The following is a 17,709-nucleotide window of genomic DNA, read 5'->3' as shown; positions in this document are numbered from 1 at the left end:
CAGTTTCTAAATCCACAATTTACTGAATATTATTGGACAGTACATTAATAGTGCATGGGAACTATGTACAACTACTGAACATAAACCAACAACATAATAAAAACTACTTAAATGATAAATGCTTAACATGCATATGTGAGATTCACTAAATTGTTCTGGTGCATAATCCTGCACTTTGATTTTTCCTTTTAAGCACATATACAGAAGCAAATTACATGTCAGGTACCATGGTGCACCAGGCATTCTGTATTAGATAGCTGGTCTTCTCATAAGACACCAATGCCTCACCCTTTCCAGAACCCGTAATCAGGTGAAAAATGTCAATGATTCATTATTCTTGACACCGTACCATGGTTTTGACTCCAAGGTCACTATGCTCCTCTGGTTCCATATCAGAGAACAAGTTCTATACACCTCAGAAGGTTGTAAACAAGCTAAGGGAACAAAGCAGAGGTAATACATCTTGATTTTAATAAAGCATTTGAAGCAGTGTTTCAGGAAATATTACTTGGGAAATTAATTCAAATTTTCTTGCATATGAGCACTGTCAGATGGACTGAAAGCTAACTGAACGGTGATTTTCTAGCAGTAGGGCACAACAAGAAATCAGTGTTTGACATGGGTCATTTTTAAAGTCTTTGCTTCTGATCTGGCAGAAAGGGCTAAAGAATATTTTACTTCAAGCTTGTGTGCTATGTACGGCAGGGAAGACAAAGAGATAATAGAGATCAAGAGGGGTTGGGAATATCAGCAAGAAAAAATAAAATGAGATTCAGCTTGGAAAAATAATTGGAAGCATAGATTCAGTGGAAGGGAAAAATCCAGAAACCTGTAACATTCAGAGAAAACTGGGGCAACAGTATTCAGTAGACTGCATATAAGTTTGCAATGCAGTATAGAAATAAAACAAGGCAAATGTGATTTTGTACCACATATGCAGAAGTGTCATTCACTCGGGGCATATATGCAGAAGCACAGGGAGGTGACAAATTAATGTGTTCAGTTCTGGAATGATGTTACCAGAAAGCTAATGACAAAATTGAGGGAGTGACAACTCTAGGGGTAGAAGTGCCAGAATATAAAGTTCCACAAGTATTTTAAAGTTTTTAATGACTAAAGAAGAAGAATTATTACTTAGGGTGCTATACATGCAAATTAGACTGCAGTGTTTCTACAAAAGAGTTTGTGAGTACTCTATGCACCTATTTACTTACAACACATCAAAATTAATTCTAAAATCATTCAGACGCATTTAACTGCTTAGAAATTAGTTTCTAGAAACATAGTTAATGTGTTGTTAATATAATACACACACTGAATCAAATTCACTCCTGTGATAAGTAGGTGCCAGTCAATAGCTGTCAGTGGAGGCTACACTCACTACTCCCAGCAGTAAGTTTAGTCCAATGCCTAAACAACCATACAAGCCAGTCTATATCAAGTGGGAATCATAATCAAAGTCTCTGTAAAGTCTTGCAGCCTGTCTCAGATTGGTTAAGCCTGACCAGACACCTGTCATTCAATGACAGACCTGCAGGTAGCTATTTTACAACAGAAAAACTTCAAAAACAGACTCCAACGAGAGACTGCTGAGCTGGAATTGATATGCAAACTAGATACAATCAATTTAGGATTGACTAAGGACTGGGAATGGCTGATCCATTACAAACACTGAATCTGTCTCCCCTTGTAAGTATTCTCACACTTCTTATCAAACTGTCTGTACTGGGCTATCTTGATTATCACTTCAGAAGTTTTTTTTTCTCTTACTTCATTGGCCTCTCAGAGTTGGTAAGACAACTCCCACCTGTTCATGCTCTCTGTATGTGTGTATATATATCTCCTCAATATATGTTCCATTCCTTATGCATCCGAAGAAGTGGGCTGTAGCCCACGAAAGCTTATGCTCTAATAAATTTGTTAGTCTCTAAGGTGCCACAAGTACTCCTGTTCTTTTTGCGGATACAGATTAACACGGCTGCTACTCTGAAACCTGAAATAAAAATGTGCTGGAACTAGCAAGAAAAGTGTATCATTTAACAATTTTTATCATATTTGCTTTAAATTATCATTGTTGCCCACGAACAATGCAAGAGAGATTAGGATTATTAATGATACTGAAGCCTTACAAAACATTAGATTCCCAATCCTCTGCAAAAATTGAAAATGCTATTGCCTGTGCCAAATAACTTTCAAGTCAGTGTAAAAATAAGGATATTAACTAGACATTTCATATTATATTATTATTGAGGGGATTTGGCAAAAAAGCTGGTATGCAGGAGCACTATGAATATCTTTCAAAGAGAAAATGTTCAGTATTTCCCTTCCCCAGATCTTCTGTATGAATAGGTATATGAATTACTCAAGTATTCACTATTTTTCTTCATATTTCTCCCTTTTTAGGAACCTAGTGGGGTTTAAAAGTTAGGGAAGTAAGTTGTGAATGTTAAAGTGAAAGTGAATTTGCATTTCTTTGGTGGAAAGATCATTTTTAGCCTTTGCATTCCCTTTTGTTCAATATGAAGTGAATGTTGGCACTAGTACCCTATTTATTGCACTTCTACCATGGGAATTATGGATCCCAGCAGAAGGCAGAAGGCAGTGGCACATCATTGATACAAATGCCAGAGTGATAAAGGACTATCATTCTAAGAATATGGATTGTTTAAATCATGCAGATTTATTTAAATGTATAAGAAACTACAAGATTGTTACATAATTTAAAATATTGGTGTACTTGTTTTCTCAACTTTTTGCAGAAAGTATTAAGAATAGTAGTATAAAGAACCTCTTCACCGCATACACTTTCCAAGAGTTTCTTTATACTACTATGGACAAACATGGGATTTGTTCACCTGAGTTGGGGAACTAATGGGAAAATGTGAGTTTAAAAGCACAATGTTAATTTGCGGAAAGGTTTACAGCTGGTCAGTTTGACCTGATTTGTTTTCAGCAGCATTATCTCTTTGAAGAATGAAAGCCATTCGCTGTTAATGTGAATATACATTGTCTTCTAAAATGTGTTAGTGTTAGTTGGAAATGAAACATGACTAGCTGCTCTGACTGCTGAGCAGTCTAATACAGTTTAGGAAACAAAAAGATTATTGTAATTCAATTGTGTTTATAATTTCTTATATTTTGAAATGTGATTGTTATTTCACAGCCTCTTGCCAGGACCCCATGTGTCAGTATCTAGAATTTATGAATTTTCAACAGCCTTTGCTCTTAGAATATGCAGCAAGAAGCACAGATGTCTCATTCCTTTTTTCAGATCCTTACACTTGCATTAGGTAAATGGAAGACCAAGCATTTTTTCCTAATCCAGCATCCACAAACCCATGCAAAGTGCAGAAAAAAGTCAAGCCTCCAGATTTAATCTTTCTATATATGGAATTACCACCTAAAGCTGTGATGATCTGATAGATCTCCTGAGTTCACATAGACAAACTGAGTTCCCATCAGTACTTAGATGGGAAAACTCTTTGGAATTACTAGATGCTGCAGAAAGTGACGTTGATGACTCACCATGTGGCATGCTCCCTGCTGAGAAGTGCAGACTCAATACCCCCATCATGATGTTAGGACCATATGGGATGCTGTAGGTGTCATCTATACCTCGTAGGACATAAAAACAGAGGCCACGACCACTTGTACTTGTTAAAGACCTTGGGTGAGGTTCTGTGCTGCACTGAATTCAGTCCAGGAGGAGACAAGTTTCCAGGGGCTTTAAGCCACGTTTGCACCCTCCTCCTGATCCTAACGAGCCCAGCCCAGTCACTGACATCATTTAGACAGGCCTGAAAAGCCCTTGTGATGGGGTCTATCAGGCATTTTCTGGTCCCAGCTGGCGGGTGTTGATGCCTGGATACCCCCTGCTGAAGAAACCCACTCAGACCAGGCTAAAAGGGCCAGGAGGAGACAGTGACCAATTGGGAGCCAGCAACCCAGTGAGTAGGCTTGCCTGCTTCTTCTCGGGGCCCAGAAGCAGTGCTGGGTGAGACTGGGGCAGAGCAGGAGCTCATCAGTGCTAGCCCAGAACCCCAGTGCCTAGTAGGGCCTTGCCCTCAAGCACTGCAACTAAGTGGTTGCCTTTGAGTTTCGTTTGTTTATTTAAAGGCGCAGACAAATTATGAGTGGTGTTATCCCCTGTTAAATGTTCAGAGATTGATGCCACACTTGTAGCACAGGCCACCCTGCTTCAAGAGGTGGCCACAACTTGTGGACGAAAGCAGGGATTGCCTGCAGTACCTCGTGCTTGGGCCCACCATAGGTGTGACAGGGCATCCCCACCTGTGACCACCCACTCCCAATGTTCTCCTGCCATCCCCCGCCCTGTTCATGACGAACCATTTGCACCCTTACGCCTTTCAAAGTTAAGTTAAACAGGAACATGGCACTCTTGTTCCAGCATAAGAATGTCCACACATGGAGTTATTCCTGAGTAACTTCATATGTAGAGAAGCCCTTAGACCCCCAGCCTGCAAACTCTTAAACATGTACTTAACTTAATGTATATGAATAGTCCCTCTTGACATTACATGCAAATGTGTTTGGGTGATATCAAGAGGGAAACAGTGTCTTGGTCCATCTGGATATTTTAGCTTATTTACAGAGTAGAGGCAGAATCCCCAAGAACCCAGCCAGCTCTTCCACCCCATCCACCCAGCTTTGCAAAGCCTGAACCCCAGAGGGTCTTCTGTGGGAATTGGAGATAGGGAAGCATACTGTAAATGGCAATTTCCCTTCCATACCCCTAATCCCAAGCCCCATATGTGGGCACAAGCTCCAGCTCCCCTTCATGTGCAGATGTAAGGGGATGCATGGAGCCCTAAGCCCTAAATATCGACCATTTGTGGCCAGCCACAACATTTGCAAATTAACACGACTGAGCTGGATATTTCCCTTCTATGCTTTGGTGCAATACGCAGCTCCAAGACTGATCTGGATCCGGATTAAATCAAATGCATAAAGCAAAACACCAAAGAAAATCCTGCTCAAATTAACAGTAATCTGAAGACAGAGTATAATGTAATATATGTAAGAAATTGTTTTAAGAGAGAAAACCATTTCTTCTGTTCCCCACCAGATAAGCTATTAGCCAAGTGCCAAGAACTCTAAGATCTAATGCAAAAAGTGTGTGTGTGTGGGGGGGAGACATTGTACATTACCACTCAGAAGTAAAAAGGAAATGCTAATTTTCATCTGTATTCGTTTATATCACTGACAAAGGCTAAAACATAGGAGTAACACAGGGACCATCAGTTCAGAAAAATCTAGCACCAGAGCCCTAAGCTATTACAGGAGTTGGAAGTGTACAAGGTTATAAAAATCTAATTTTAGTTTTTTACATAAATATTTTCAGTTATTAAAGGACCCAGATGGGAGAGGCAATACAATCACCAACAGTGTATAATCTTGATTTTTCCAGCTGAAACAAGTTAGTAAAAAAAAAATCTAATAGGTTGCACAGCACTAAATGAATGCCATTTAAGACATACTAGTTTATTCTGTCTCTTCTTTCTCTGTATTTTTTAAATTATTGTTTTAATTCTCTTCTATTATTCAGGTTTATCCATTTTTCTCCATTCTGCCATCCTCAAATAGCTGTTTTCTTATCATCTTAGCCATAAATTTGGAAGTTATTGCCTAAAATGCGCTACATCAGCAGTTTGAAAAATACAGGGATATATATCTGTCCTTTCTGCATGTAAGCGCTCCAAAACTTACCCTGTAATTAGACTGTCTCCTTGTAGGGCAGTGGCTCCCAGGCTGTGGGTCTGCTGAAGCAGTGTTCAGCTTTCCACTGGCTTTGCTTGCAGTTACACAGAGGAAGCAAAATGCTGTCTATACCAACCTCTCCATTCTATTACTGTATACCAGGGCAGACTGGAGTTCTCAGCTCTCAGTATCCAGCCCATGTAATGCCAGAGCTAACAAGCCCTCTCCCTACTCACTAAAGTGGAAGGACAGAATGCTGCTGCCATCCACCCAAACCAATGGTGGGAAGCACACAAGAGAAGAGATAGAGACAACTACTTTATTTTCAACTCCCATTTATTTCCTAAAACAAGTTCTCCAACTCCAAAAAAAAAAAAAAAAAAAGAACAAATCAAAGCCAGCAAGACCAGTCCATGTTAGTGAGCAACCTAGTTTATACATATGCAATGCAGGACAAACTTTACTCCAGAAAGAATTCATTTGAAGGTGTTCTTATTCAGAAGAATTTAAAATGAGTTTAAAACTATTTAAAATACCCAGACAAACTGTCCCTCTAGAAATATATTTTAACTTAATGTCCTTTATTTAAGTCACTGAAATTCCAAAGTAATAATATTTAAACTAAATGGATTGCAGTAAAGTTCTTGATTGGTTATTTTTCTGAATCCAGGCTTTATAGGAATCTTACCTCCAAGGACCATGCCGGCTTGACAGCACTTTCTCAATCGACATGCTGGACAGTTCTTCCTACGAATTTTATCAACTATGCAGTCATTCCTTCCAGCACATAAATAGTTATGCTGCCCTGTAAACAAGAAAAACCCAGAATTAACACAATGTTTCTGATTGTATCAAAACTATCTCTGAACCAGTGTATGGTGAGCCAAAAATTAAAGCGACTTCAAACCAAAGGCTGACTGTCCCATTACAAGAATCACTAGAGTTTTTTTAACGTTATCTTTCAGATATTACCAGCTGAGAGTTTTATTATAGTTTTGGCTTCTTAATGTTCACCAGTCTTCTATAGTTCCAAAATAGGGCATGGACAATATATACTGTTCATGTTACTGTACAATCGAAATTTTGTACATAAATCAGCTAATAGGACCAAATTTGGGATTTCTTCTTTTCTGGGTCTTTTCTCGGATCTTATTTCACTTCTTGTAAAACATTTTTTCTCTGTTTCATAGGGTAACTGAGGGTGCTTTCCTTTGAAGGGTTGGGCACCTCCTGCAAGGGGATGAGTATCCTCAACTGCTTCAGGTCACAGAAGCTGGGGCACCCAGCATCCCAGGAATGGGCCCTGTTAGAATGCTACATTTGCTCTGCAACCCCTTTCATTGTTCTTGGAAAATGTCTATTCCTTTTTCAATTCTATTTGTTACCCTCCACATTTCTCAGCAGATAGGAACACCAAACCCAGTACTTAATTTGTGCCAGGGCTTGAAAGTAAATAAAATTGTTTGAGCCCCAGCATCTCTTTCATGATAAACTAAGCACTGACCAAACCCATTATATATTGGCAAGCTTAATGAACAATACTGACAAAACAAAAGATATGCACATCTTCTATAAAAGTTATGAAATAGTCGAATTTTTTTTTTTGAGAAAAACATATAACAGGGAATACACACAAAAGAAATGTATATGTACTTTTATTTATCTACCTAACATACTTGTATGGCCACCATTGCCATAGTATCTGAGCAACTCACAATCTTTAATTTATTTTTATGCTAACAACACCACTGTAAGGTAGGAAAGTACTATTACCTCAGTTTTACAGATGGCAAACTAAGGCCCAGATGCCCAGATTTTAAAAGGTATTTAGGCATTGCTCTGCTCATTGTTGCAATGCTTAACTAATTTAGGTGTCTAAATCTCATTTTCAAAAAGGATTTGGACACTTAGAAGCTTAAATCCCTTCAACTGCCAATGAGCTTTTGGCTCCTAAGTGCCTAAACACCTTTTGAAAATTAGATTCGGATTCATAAATCAGCTAGACATTGCAATGTTGAGTACTGCAACTCCTAAATACTGTTAGAAATCTGGTCCGGAGAGACTAAATGACGGACGAATTCATATCAGAAGTATCTAGCACAGGAGCAATTGAACCCAGGTCTCACGAGTCCCAGGCTGGTACCTGAACCACTGTACAATCTTCACTCTTCTACCTTTGTCTGTTAGTCATGCCAAGAAAATACAGCTTTTGCCATATAAACAAGTTTATTAAACTTTTTTTTAATCAGGAAAAGCAGTGGTACGGTCCAAAATGGGATCAACCATTGCTGGGATACTGTATGCAGTTCTGGTCCCCAAGTTTAAGAAGGATGTTGATAAATTGGAGAGGGTTCATAGAAGAATCTCAAGAATGATTAAAGGATTAGAAAACGTGCCTTATAGTGATAGACTCAATAAGCTCAATCTATTTAGCTCAACTAAGCAATGATTATTGGGTGACTTGATTACAGTCTATAAATACCTACATGGGGAACAAATATTTAATATTGGTCTCTTCAAATCTAGCAGAGAAAGATATAACACAATTCAACGGCTGGAAGTTGAAGCTAGACAAATTCAGACTAGAAATAAGGTGTACATTTTTAATGGTGAGAGCATAAAATTCATAATAGAAAACTTCTTAATTAACCCATTTTAGTGATACAGGGTGCTACATCATTTTAAGAAACTGACAGAAGTTGATTATACAACGCACAAACTTGTTGCATCACCAGGAAGAGGCTAGGAGATTGCAGCAGCATCACAGAAGCATGAAGAGTAAGAAGTGACAAGTACATTTTTAAACAGTATCTATTCACATGATGGTGTTCCTTAAATGGAAACAAATCAATGAAGGACAGGAACCATTCAAAGCCTTGAAGATGGTAGAACAAACAGCAACAGCTGGACACTAAGGAAGAAAAAGTTTAGTTAGGTCTGATGAAACAGTTCTTAACAGTAAATACATTTGGACAGTGGAACAGTCTCTAAAGGGAAATTCGTGTGACGTTGTGCAGTCTATATGGTTTTATAAAAACTTGATAATAAGTCAATATAATGTAACAGATAGTTTTAGAGAAAATACGGTAATAAGTGAATGTAACGTAACTGGGATATGCCTCATGCAAAAGGTCTCTTGTAAGGTATCATTACAAAGCTTATAATCTACTGAGTATGATCATCTGATTTGTATAAATGTACCACTCTTGTATCTAAAACTAGAAATATAAAATGTAACTCTGAGGGCCTATTGTAATTGTGTAAAGTGTGGACCATTAATGATGGTTTGGAATCTTGATGACTCCCATTGTCTGCAGATGACTGTATTTACCTGTGAGTCTTCCTGTATATGTGTGTGCTGGCAAGTGAGTAATGAAGTCTTGCAGTGACATGTGATCATGTCACCTGAACTGGAATCCATCTTTAACCTGGTGCTTTTCCAGTGGGGGGGGGGTGGAAAACCAGAGAGACAAAGAGTTCCCGCCTTATGCAAAAGATATATAAAGGGGGGAAGAGAACAGAGAGGAGCCATCATGAAGAATCCCCTAGCTACCACCTGAGCTGCAACAAGAGCTGTACCAGGGGAAAGAATTGTGCCCAGGCCTGGAAGATGTCCAGTCTGAGAAAAACTTACTGAAGCATCTCTGAGGGTGAGATTATCTGTATTCAGTTTGATTAGGCATAGATTTGCGCATTTTATTTTATTTTGCTTGGTGACTTACTTTGTTCTGTCTGTTACTACTTTGAACCACTTAAATCCTACTGTCTGTATTTAATAAAATCACTTTTTATTTAGTAATTTACTCAGAGTACGTATTAATACCTGGGGGAGCAAACAACTGTGCATATCTCTCTATCAGTGTTATAGAGGGCGAACAATTTATGAGTTTGCCCTGCATAACCTTTATGCAGGGTAAAACGGATTTATCTGGGTTTAGACCCCATTGGGAGTTGGGCATCTGAGTGCTAAAGACAAGCACACTACTGTGAGCTGTTTTCAGGTAAACCTGCAGCTTTGGGACAAGTGATTCAGACCCTGGGTCTGTGTTGGAGCCAGACGGGAGTGGCTGGCTCAGCAAGACAGGGTGCTGTAGTCCTGAGCTGGCAGGGAAAACAGAAGCAGGGGTAGTCTTTTGCACATCTGGTGGCAGCTCCCAAGGGGGTTTCTGTGATCCAACCCGTCACAAGGTCTGATGAAACAGTTCTTAACAGTAAATACATTTGGACAGTGGAACAGTCTCTAAAGGGAAATTCTTTGGGCACCGAAAAGATTCAAGAACCACTAACTACTGCAAGCAAGGCAGAAGCAGGTGGATCAGACTGAATGATGTATGAAGTAGTTTTTTCTGGTCTTGCAGTTTTAGGATTTGTGTATTCTTCCTGATGTTATGGATACTTTCTTACTTCAGTAGATTTTCCTTAGCAAAAACAAAATTTTAAAATTTGACTGTAAAGAATTTTAGTCAAATTGAAAGAATTATGTAATTACTTGAATGTCAGGCTTTATTTTGTGTGTGCTAAAATTGAATCTTATTGTCTTGATGTTATTTTAATGTGAATTACATTCCAGCAATGCTGTCATCTTATTAGCATTCTATTGCCAAGATATAATGTTGTAGTCAAATACAACAAATAATAATGATGGCCCAGTTCTTCTCTCATTCAAGTCAAAGTCAAAATTATGCTCTAAAACATTATTATTCTATCCTGTGATTATTTGATTGCAACTGTATTGCCAATCATTTTAATTATGGATGGGACAACCTGATTGGATAAAACAATCAATTCCAATCTTCACTCATCTGTCCAAATTAACCTCAAATTTATTTTTTGGTGTTTAAAACTTTTTAAATTTTCCCCACCTCCATGTTTCGGTACCTCCTAATTCTAACCAGGACTTCAAGTGAGTGGACGTATCAAAATATCAATAGAAAAACATGTTAGCTCAATTATGCAGAGCAAAAAAGGTATGGCTCAAGTACAGGAAAGCATCCAAACTTGTGAAATTTGTGTTCCTCCTTTCTGGTATGGACATGCGAATGTTGTTTCAATCATTGCTTCTTTTTATGTGTGTATTTATTTTCAGAGCAGTTGTTGTTTGATTTAGTTATTTAATGCCAATGGTAATAAACACGTCTGAAATGGTGGCTATGTAACTCAGCTGCTGTTTTTTGTATCCCCTTTCTTTGCCCACTTCTGTTCAGCAAGAGTTGTTCTACAGATATACAGTAAGGACAATCTGAAAATGTCCTCTCAGTAACGGGTAATAGGTACAGCTATGAGTACTTATTTCATGAGAAAAATGGCATTGTCTTCTGGCAAGATGCTAAGAATTACTGCCAAACCATCCAAAATAGCATGTTTTTAGTTTTTGTTTTAAATGTTCACATTCATTTTTTAGCATTGTTGTAGCCATGTTGGTCTCAGGATATTAGAGAGACAAGGTCAGTGAGGTAATATCTTTTATTGGACCAACTTCTGTTGGTGAGAGACACAAGCTTAAACAGGGCTTTTCCTCAGTTGTTACTGTTGCCTTCTTCCATAACATCCGCACCATGATTCCTCTTGCCCCCCTCCCAGCCCCGCCGAGCGAAACATTAAAAAGCAACAAAACAACCCTTCGTATTTCTGGCCACAGACCAAGAAGCAGAATGCTTATTTTTAACCATATCCCTCGCCTTCATAGTCTGTGCAATATTTAGTTGATCTCTCCCCTACTTTGCCTTAGTTAGCTTTGAAAGCCCTCGCAGTATTTCTCTATGCTACTGTTACACTACAGAGGCTTTAAGAGAAGAAATAGGGCATACTCAGTATGTATCTAGTTTTGAAATGATTTTATTGGTTGGAATCATTTTATTGGACTATTCTATATGCAGCAATATGTCAGAGTCCGCCTGCTGTCTCAAATATTGATACTTTCAGGAAACTCAAATATAAGTAAGCCATGTGGAGGAACAGAGATAAAAGTGGGTGATGTTTTCCCTCTGGAAGTATCACTTATGGATCCTTTTATTTTTTTATGTCCCTACCAAGACTTACATAAACATCCACTGTCCTTTCAACCAAGGAAATAGTTCCAGACTCATTTTTGACTGTGGCCATGTTGCTCCTTAGTTATTCAAATGCTTTGATATTTACCAATAACAATTGCTCCTCTGTCCTTTGAACACCACAAACAACTACTTCTGAATATGAACAAACCAAGACAAGGGCCTGGTCTACACTACGAGTTTAGGTCGAATTTAGCAGCATTAAATCAAATTAAGCCTGGACACGTCCACACGACAAAGCCCTTTTTTTCGACTTAAAGGGCCCTTTAAACCGGTTTCTTTACTCCACCTCCGACGAGGGGATTAGCGCTGAAATCGGCCTTTGCGGGTTGGATTTGGGGTAGTGTGGATGGAATTCGACGTTATTGGTCTCCGGGAGCTATCCCACAGTGCTTCATTGTGACCGCTCTGGACAGCACTCTCAACTCAGATGTACTGACCAGGTAGACAGGAAAAGCACCGCGAACTTTTGAATTTCATTTCCTGTTTGCCCAGCGTGGAGAGCACAGGTGACCACGCAGAGCTCATCAGCACAGTTAACCATGATGGAGTCCCAGGATCGCAAAAGAGCTCCAGCATGGACTGAACGGGAGGTATGGGATCTGCTCGCCACATGGGGAGACGAATCAGTGCTAGCTGAACTCCGTAGCAGTAAACGAAATGGCAAAATATTAGAAAAAGTCTCAAAGGCCATGAAGGACAGAGGCCATAACAGGGACGCACAGCAGTGCCGCGTGAAAATTAAGGAGCTAAGGCAAGCCTACCACAAAGCCAGAGAAGCAAATGGAAGGTCCAGGGCAGAGCCGCAAACATGCCGCTTCTACGCGGAGCTGCATGCCATGCTAGGAGGTGCAGCCACCACTATCCCAACCATGTGCTTTGACTCCATCAATGGAGAATCACACAACAGGGAACTGGGTTCGGGGTACGAGGAAGATGATGATGAAGACAATTAAGATAGCTCACAGCAAGGAAGCGGAGAAACCAGTTTCCCCAACAGCCAGGATATGTTTATCACCCTGGACCTGGAAACAGTAACCCCCGAACTCACCCAAGGCATGCTCCCAGACCCTGAGGGCACACAAGGGACCTCAGGTGAGTGTACCTTTGTAAATATTAGACATGGTTTAAAAGCAAGCGTGTTTAATGATTAATTTGCCCTGTCAATCGCGGCCAGTATAGCTACTGGAAAAGTCTGTTAATGTGTATGGGGATGGAGCGGAAATCCTCCAGGGACATCTCCAGAAAGCTCTACTTCATGTACTCCCAAAGCCTTTGCAAAAGGTTTCTGGGGAGGGCTGCCTTATCCCGTCCACCATGGTAGGACACTTTACCATGCCAGGCCAGTAGCACGTAGTCTGGAATCATTGCATAACAAAGCATGGCAGCGTATGGTCCCGGTGTTTGCTGGCATGCAGACAACATCCATTCCTTATCTCCCTTTGTTATCCTCAGGAGAGTGATATCATTCACGGTCACTTGGTTGAAATGGGGTGATTTTATTAAGGGGACATTCAGAGGTGCCTGTTCCTGCTCGGCTGAACAGAAATGTTCCCTGCTGTTAGCCACGCGGTGCGGGGGAGGGGTGAAGTGATCATCCCAGAGAATTGTGTGTGGGGGGGGGGGGAGGGGGGGGGCGGTAGTTGGGTTTGTGCTGCATGTTAACCCAGAAACCGCAGCCCCTCCTTTTACATTGCAAACCCATTTTAAATGGCCAACCCAACGGGTGCTTGGTATGGGAAATGAGGGCGCTGCTGTTTGAAACCATTCCCACATGTTATGAAGGTTAAAAAAGCGAAAAGACTGTGGCTTACCATGGCTGCCTGCAAGCCGAATTCTGTTGCCTGGCACTGCATGAGTGATCTCTCACACCAAACCGGCAGGCCCTCAATATAAGAGGAAAATGCAACCTTGTAACGAAAGCACATGTGCTGTGTAATGTGAACAGCAAAATTTAACATGAAAGAGTGTACCCATTGTTCTCTAAAATGTGTATTTTTTAACCACCTCTCCCTTCTCCTCCACCAGCTGCAAATGTTTCTCCTTCACAGAGGCTAGTGAAGATTAGAAGGAGAAAACGGCGGACTCGGGATGATATGTTCTCGGAGCTTCAGATGTCCTCCCACGCTGACAGAGCACAGCAGAATGAGTGGAGGCAGTCAATATCAGAGTGCAAAAAAGCACAATATGAACGAGAGGAGAGGTGGCGTGCTGAATCGCGGGCTGAAGAGAGCAAATGGCGGGCTGAAGAGGATAGGTGGCGTCGACAGAAGGCAAGAGTCGATGCTCCAGCTGCTGGAGCATCAAACTGATATGCTCCAGTATATGGTTGAGCTGCAGGAAAGGCAGCAGGAGCAGAGACCGCCGCTACAGCCCCTGTGTAACCAACAGCCCTCCTCCCCAAATTCCATAGCCTCCTCACCCAGATGCCCAAGAACGCAGTAGGGGGGCCTCCGGCCACCCAGCCACTCCACCCCAGATGATTGCCAAGCATCAGAAGGCTGGCCTTCAATAAGTGTTAAAGTTTTAAAGTTTTAAACTGCAGTGTGTCCTTTCCCTTCCCTCCTCCTCCACCCCTCCCGGGCTACCTTGGCAGTTATCCCCCTAGTTGTGTGATGAATTAATAAAGAATGCATGAATGTGAAGTAACAATCACTTTATTGCCTCTGAAAGCGGTGCTCGAAGGGGGGAGGGGAGGGTGGTTAGTTTACAGGGAAGTAGAGTGAACCGGGGCTGGGGGGAGGGTTCATCAAGGAGAAACAAACAGAAGTTTCACACCGTAGCCTGGCCAGTCACAAAACTGGTTTTCAAAGCTTCTCTGAGGTGCACCGCACCCTGCTGTACTCTTCTAACCGCCCTGGTGTCCGGCTGCATGTAATCAGCGGCCAGGCGATTTGCCTCAACCTCCCACCCCGCCATAAATGTCTCCCCCTTACTCTCACAGATATTGTGGAGCGCACAGCAAGCAACAATAAGAATTGGAATATTGGCTTCGCTGAGGTCTATCCAAGTCAGTAAACTGCACCAGCGCACTTTTAAACGTCCAAATGCACATACTACCACCATTCGGCACTTGCTTAGCCTATAGTTGAACAGGTCCTGACTACTGTCCAGGCTGCCTGTGTACGGCTTCATGAGCCATGGCATTAAGGAGTAGGCTGGGTCCCCAAGAATAACGATAGGCATTTCAACATCCCCAATGGTTATTTTCTGGTCCGGGAAGAAAGTCCCTTTCTCCAGCTTTTGAAACAGACCAGAGTTCCTGAAGACACGAGCATCATGTACCTTTCCCGGCCATCCCACGTTGATGTTAGTGAAATGTCCCTTGTGATCCACCAGGGCTTGCAGCAGCATTGAAAAGTACCCCTTGCGGTTTATGTACTCGGTGGCGTGGTGCTCCGGTGACAAGATAGGGATATGGGTTCCGTCTATCGCCCCACCACAGTTTGGGAATCCCATTGCAGCAAAGCCATCCACTATGACCTGCATGTTTCCTGGAGTCACTACGCTTGATATCAGCAGGTCTTTGATTGCGTTGGCTACTTGGATCACAGCAGCCCCCACAGTAGATCTGCCCACTCCAAATTGATTCCCGACTGACCGGTAGCTGTCTGGCATTGCAAGCTTCCACAGGGCTATTGCCACTCACTTCTCAAGTGTGACGGCTGCTCTCATCCTGGTATTCTGGCGCTTCAGGGCAGGGGAAAGTAAGTCACAAAGTTCCATGAAAGTGCCCTTACGCATGCGAAAGTTTTGCAGCCACTGGGAATCGTCCCACACCTGCAACATGATGTGGTCCCACCAGCCTGTGCTTGTTTCCCGGGCCCAGAATCAGCGTTCCACGCCATGAACCTCCCCCAGTAACACCATGATTTGCACATAGCTGGGGCCTGTATTTTGTGAGAGGTCTATGCCCATATCAATTTCCTCATCACTCTCGTCGCCGCGCTGCAATCGCCTCCTCGCCTGGTTTTGGTTTGGCATGTTCTGGCTCTGCATATACTCCAGGACAATGTGCGTGGTGTTCATAGTGCTCATAATTGCCGCAGTGATCTGAGCGGGCTCCATGATCCCAATGCTATGGCGTCTGGGCTGAAAAAAGGCACGAAACTATTGTCTGATGGAGGGAGGGAGGGGTGAGTGACGACATGGCTTACAGGGAATTAAAATCAACAAAGGTGGCTGTGCATCAGGGAGAAACACAAACAACTGTCACACAGAATGGCCCCCCCAAAGATTGAACTCAAAATCCTGGGTTTAGCAGGCCGTTGATTTCACGGAGGGAGGGGGAAGCAAATGAATACAGAACAAATCTGGTCCATCTATCTTTTACATCTTAGGCTGGCAGCAGACAGTGCAGCATGACTGATAGCCATCGGCATCTTCTGGGTGCTTGGCAGAAGATGCTGTATTACGACTGCTAGCCATCATCGTCAAGACGGTTCAATAGGACAGCCGGCAGGACTGAATCTCCAGGAGACAAAACATGTCTGCCCAGGTGCCTCTGACCGAACTCACTGAGGAATACGATGACGATGGATACCAGTCGTAATACACCATGTACTGCCAAAAGGCAAGGAGCTGTTGCTGTATAGCAATGCAGCCCCACGTTTGCCAGCACCCAGATAGCCGATGACGGCTACCAGTCATACTGCATCGTTTACTGCCAAAAGGCAATTAGCTGCTGCTGTGTAGCAATCCAGTACCACGTCTGCTGGCACCCAGATGACATATGGTGATGGTGAGCTGAGCTGAGCGGGCTCCATGCTTGCAGTGGTATGTTGTCTGCACAGGTAACCCAGGTAAAAAGGCGCGGATCGATTGTCTGCCGTTGCTCTGATGGAGGGGGAGGGGCCTGATGACATGTACCCAGAACCCCCCCGCGACACTTTTTTTGCATCATCAGGCATTGGGATCTCAACCCAAAATTCCAATGGGCAGCGGAGACTGCGGGAACTGTGGGATAGCTACCCACAGTGCAACGCTCCGGAAGTCGATGCTAGCCTCGGTACTGTGGACGCGGTCCGCCGACTTAATGCACTTAGAGCATTTTATGTGGGGGGACACACAATCGACTGAATAAAACCGATTTCTATAAAACCGGCTTCTATAAATTCGACCTAATTTCGTAGTGTAGACATACCCAAGAAAATCAACGATAAATCTCCAACATGGAAGTAAGGACATTCCTTAAGCCATCAAATTGTATCTTTTAGATAAACAAGAAAATGCTGAAGCTGATGCTATATTGTGAAACTTTATGGAGCAGAAAGTTAAACTTCAAGGAGAAGAATTCTAAATAATTGTAAGATTATCTTATTATATGTTCAAGAGTGCTGTAAGTAGATGTTTCGGTACACATACTCAGAATAAAGTTTAAAATGTACCCATGATACCAGCATATACAACTTAAAAAAAAGTTATATACATATATAGTAAAACCTCACTTTCATGTCTCAGATATAAGATTGTAGTGCCAGCTGGAGCACTGACACAGTTGTTACCAAAAGAGAAGAGTTCAACCTACCAAATTACCAACCCAGTTTACCCTGTGTAATCTGACCAAAGCCAGTAGAAGACGGTAATATCACAGGCCTATACTTTCTTAAATTACTCTTCCAGTCTAATTGTCCATGCTTAGTCTCAAGCCAAAAGTAATTATTTTTGGACATTTGAACCATATCAGTTCTGCAGTTTTTAGTTATTAAAAGCATAGGGAAAAATCTCTTATAGTTAACCCCCAAATTTCCAATTAGAAACTATGTATTCAAAAGGTTGAAGCCTCAGATTTAGGTGACACTCAAGAAAGTGAAGGCAAATCAACTAAAGATGTGAAGTCAATGCACATAAATGAAAGTGCATTAACCTCCACCCACACCCCTGCGTGGATGATTTCATTCAGGAGTAAAGTGGCTTTAGTTCACTGTAACTTAATCCTCCT

At 41.8% G+C, this 17,709-nt stretch overlaps 1 protein-coding gene across 1 annotated transcript in view; it reads right to left on the bottom strand.

The window, feature by feature from the left end:
• Nucleotides 1-17,709, bottom strand: part of PGR (progesterone receptor) — a 62,384-nt gene that overhangs the window by 21,692 nt on the left and 22,983 nt on the right. The window contains exon 3 of the mRNA XM_054015600.1: nt 6,407-6,523. Within this exon, the coding sequence (XP_053871575.1) occupies nt 6,407-6,523 (117 nt within the window). The remainder of the gene's footprint in view (nt 1-6,406; nt 6,524-17,709) is intronic.

This window comes from Malaclemys terrapin, chromosome 1 (genome assembly GCF_027887155.1).
Source record: "Malaclemys terrapin pileata isolate rMalTer1 chromosome 1, rMalTer1.hap1, whole genome shotgun sequence".
Lineage (NCBI taxonomy): Eukaryota > Metazoa > Chordata > Testudines > Emydidae > Malaclemys > Malaclemys terrapin.
The sequence above is the reverse complement of the archived record's forward strand: the minus strand, read 5'-3'. Positions and strand labels throughout refer to the sequence as shown.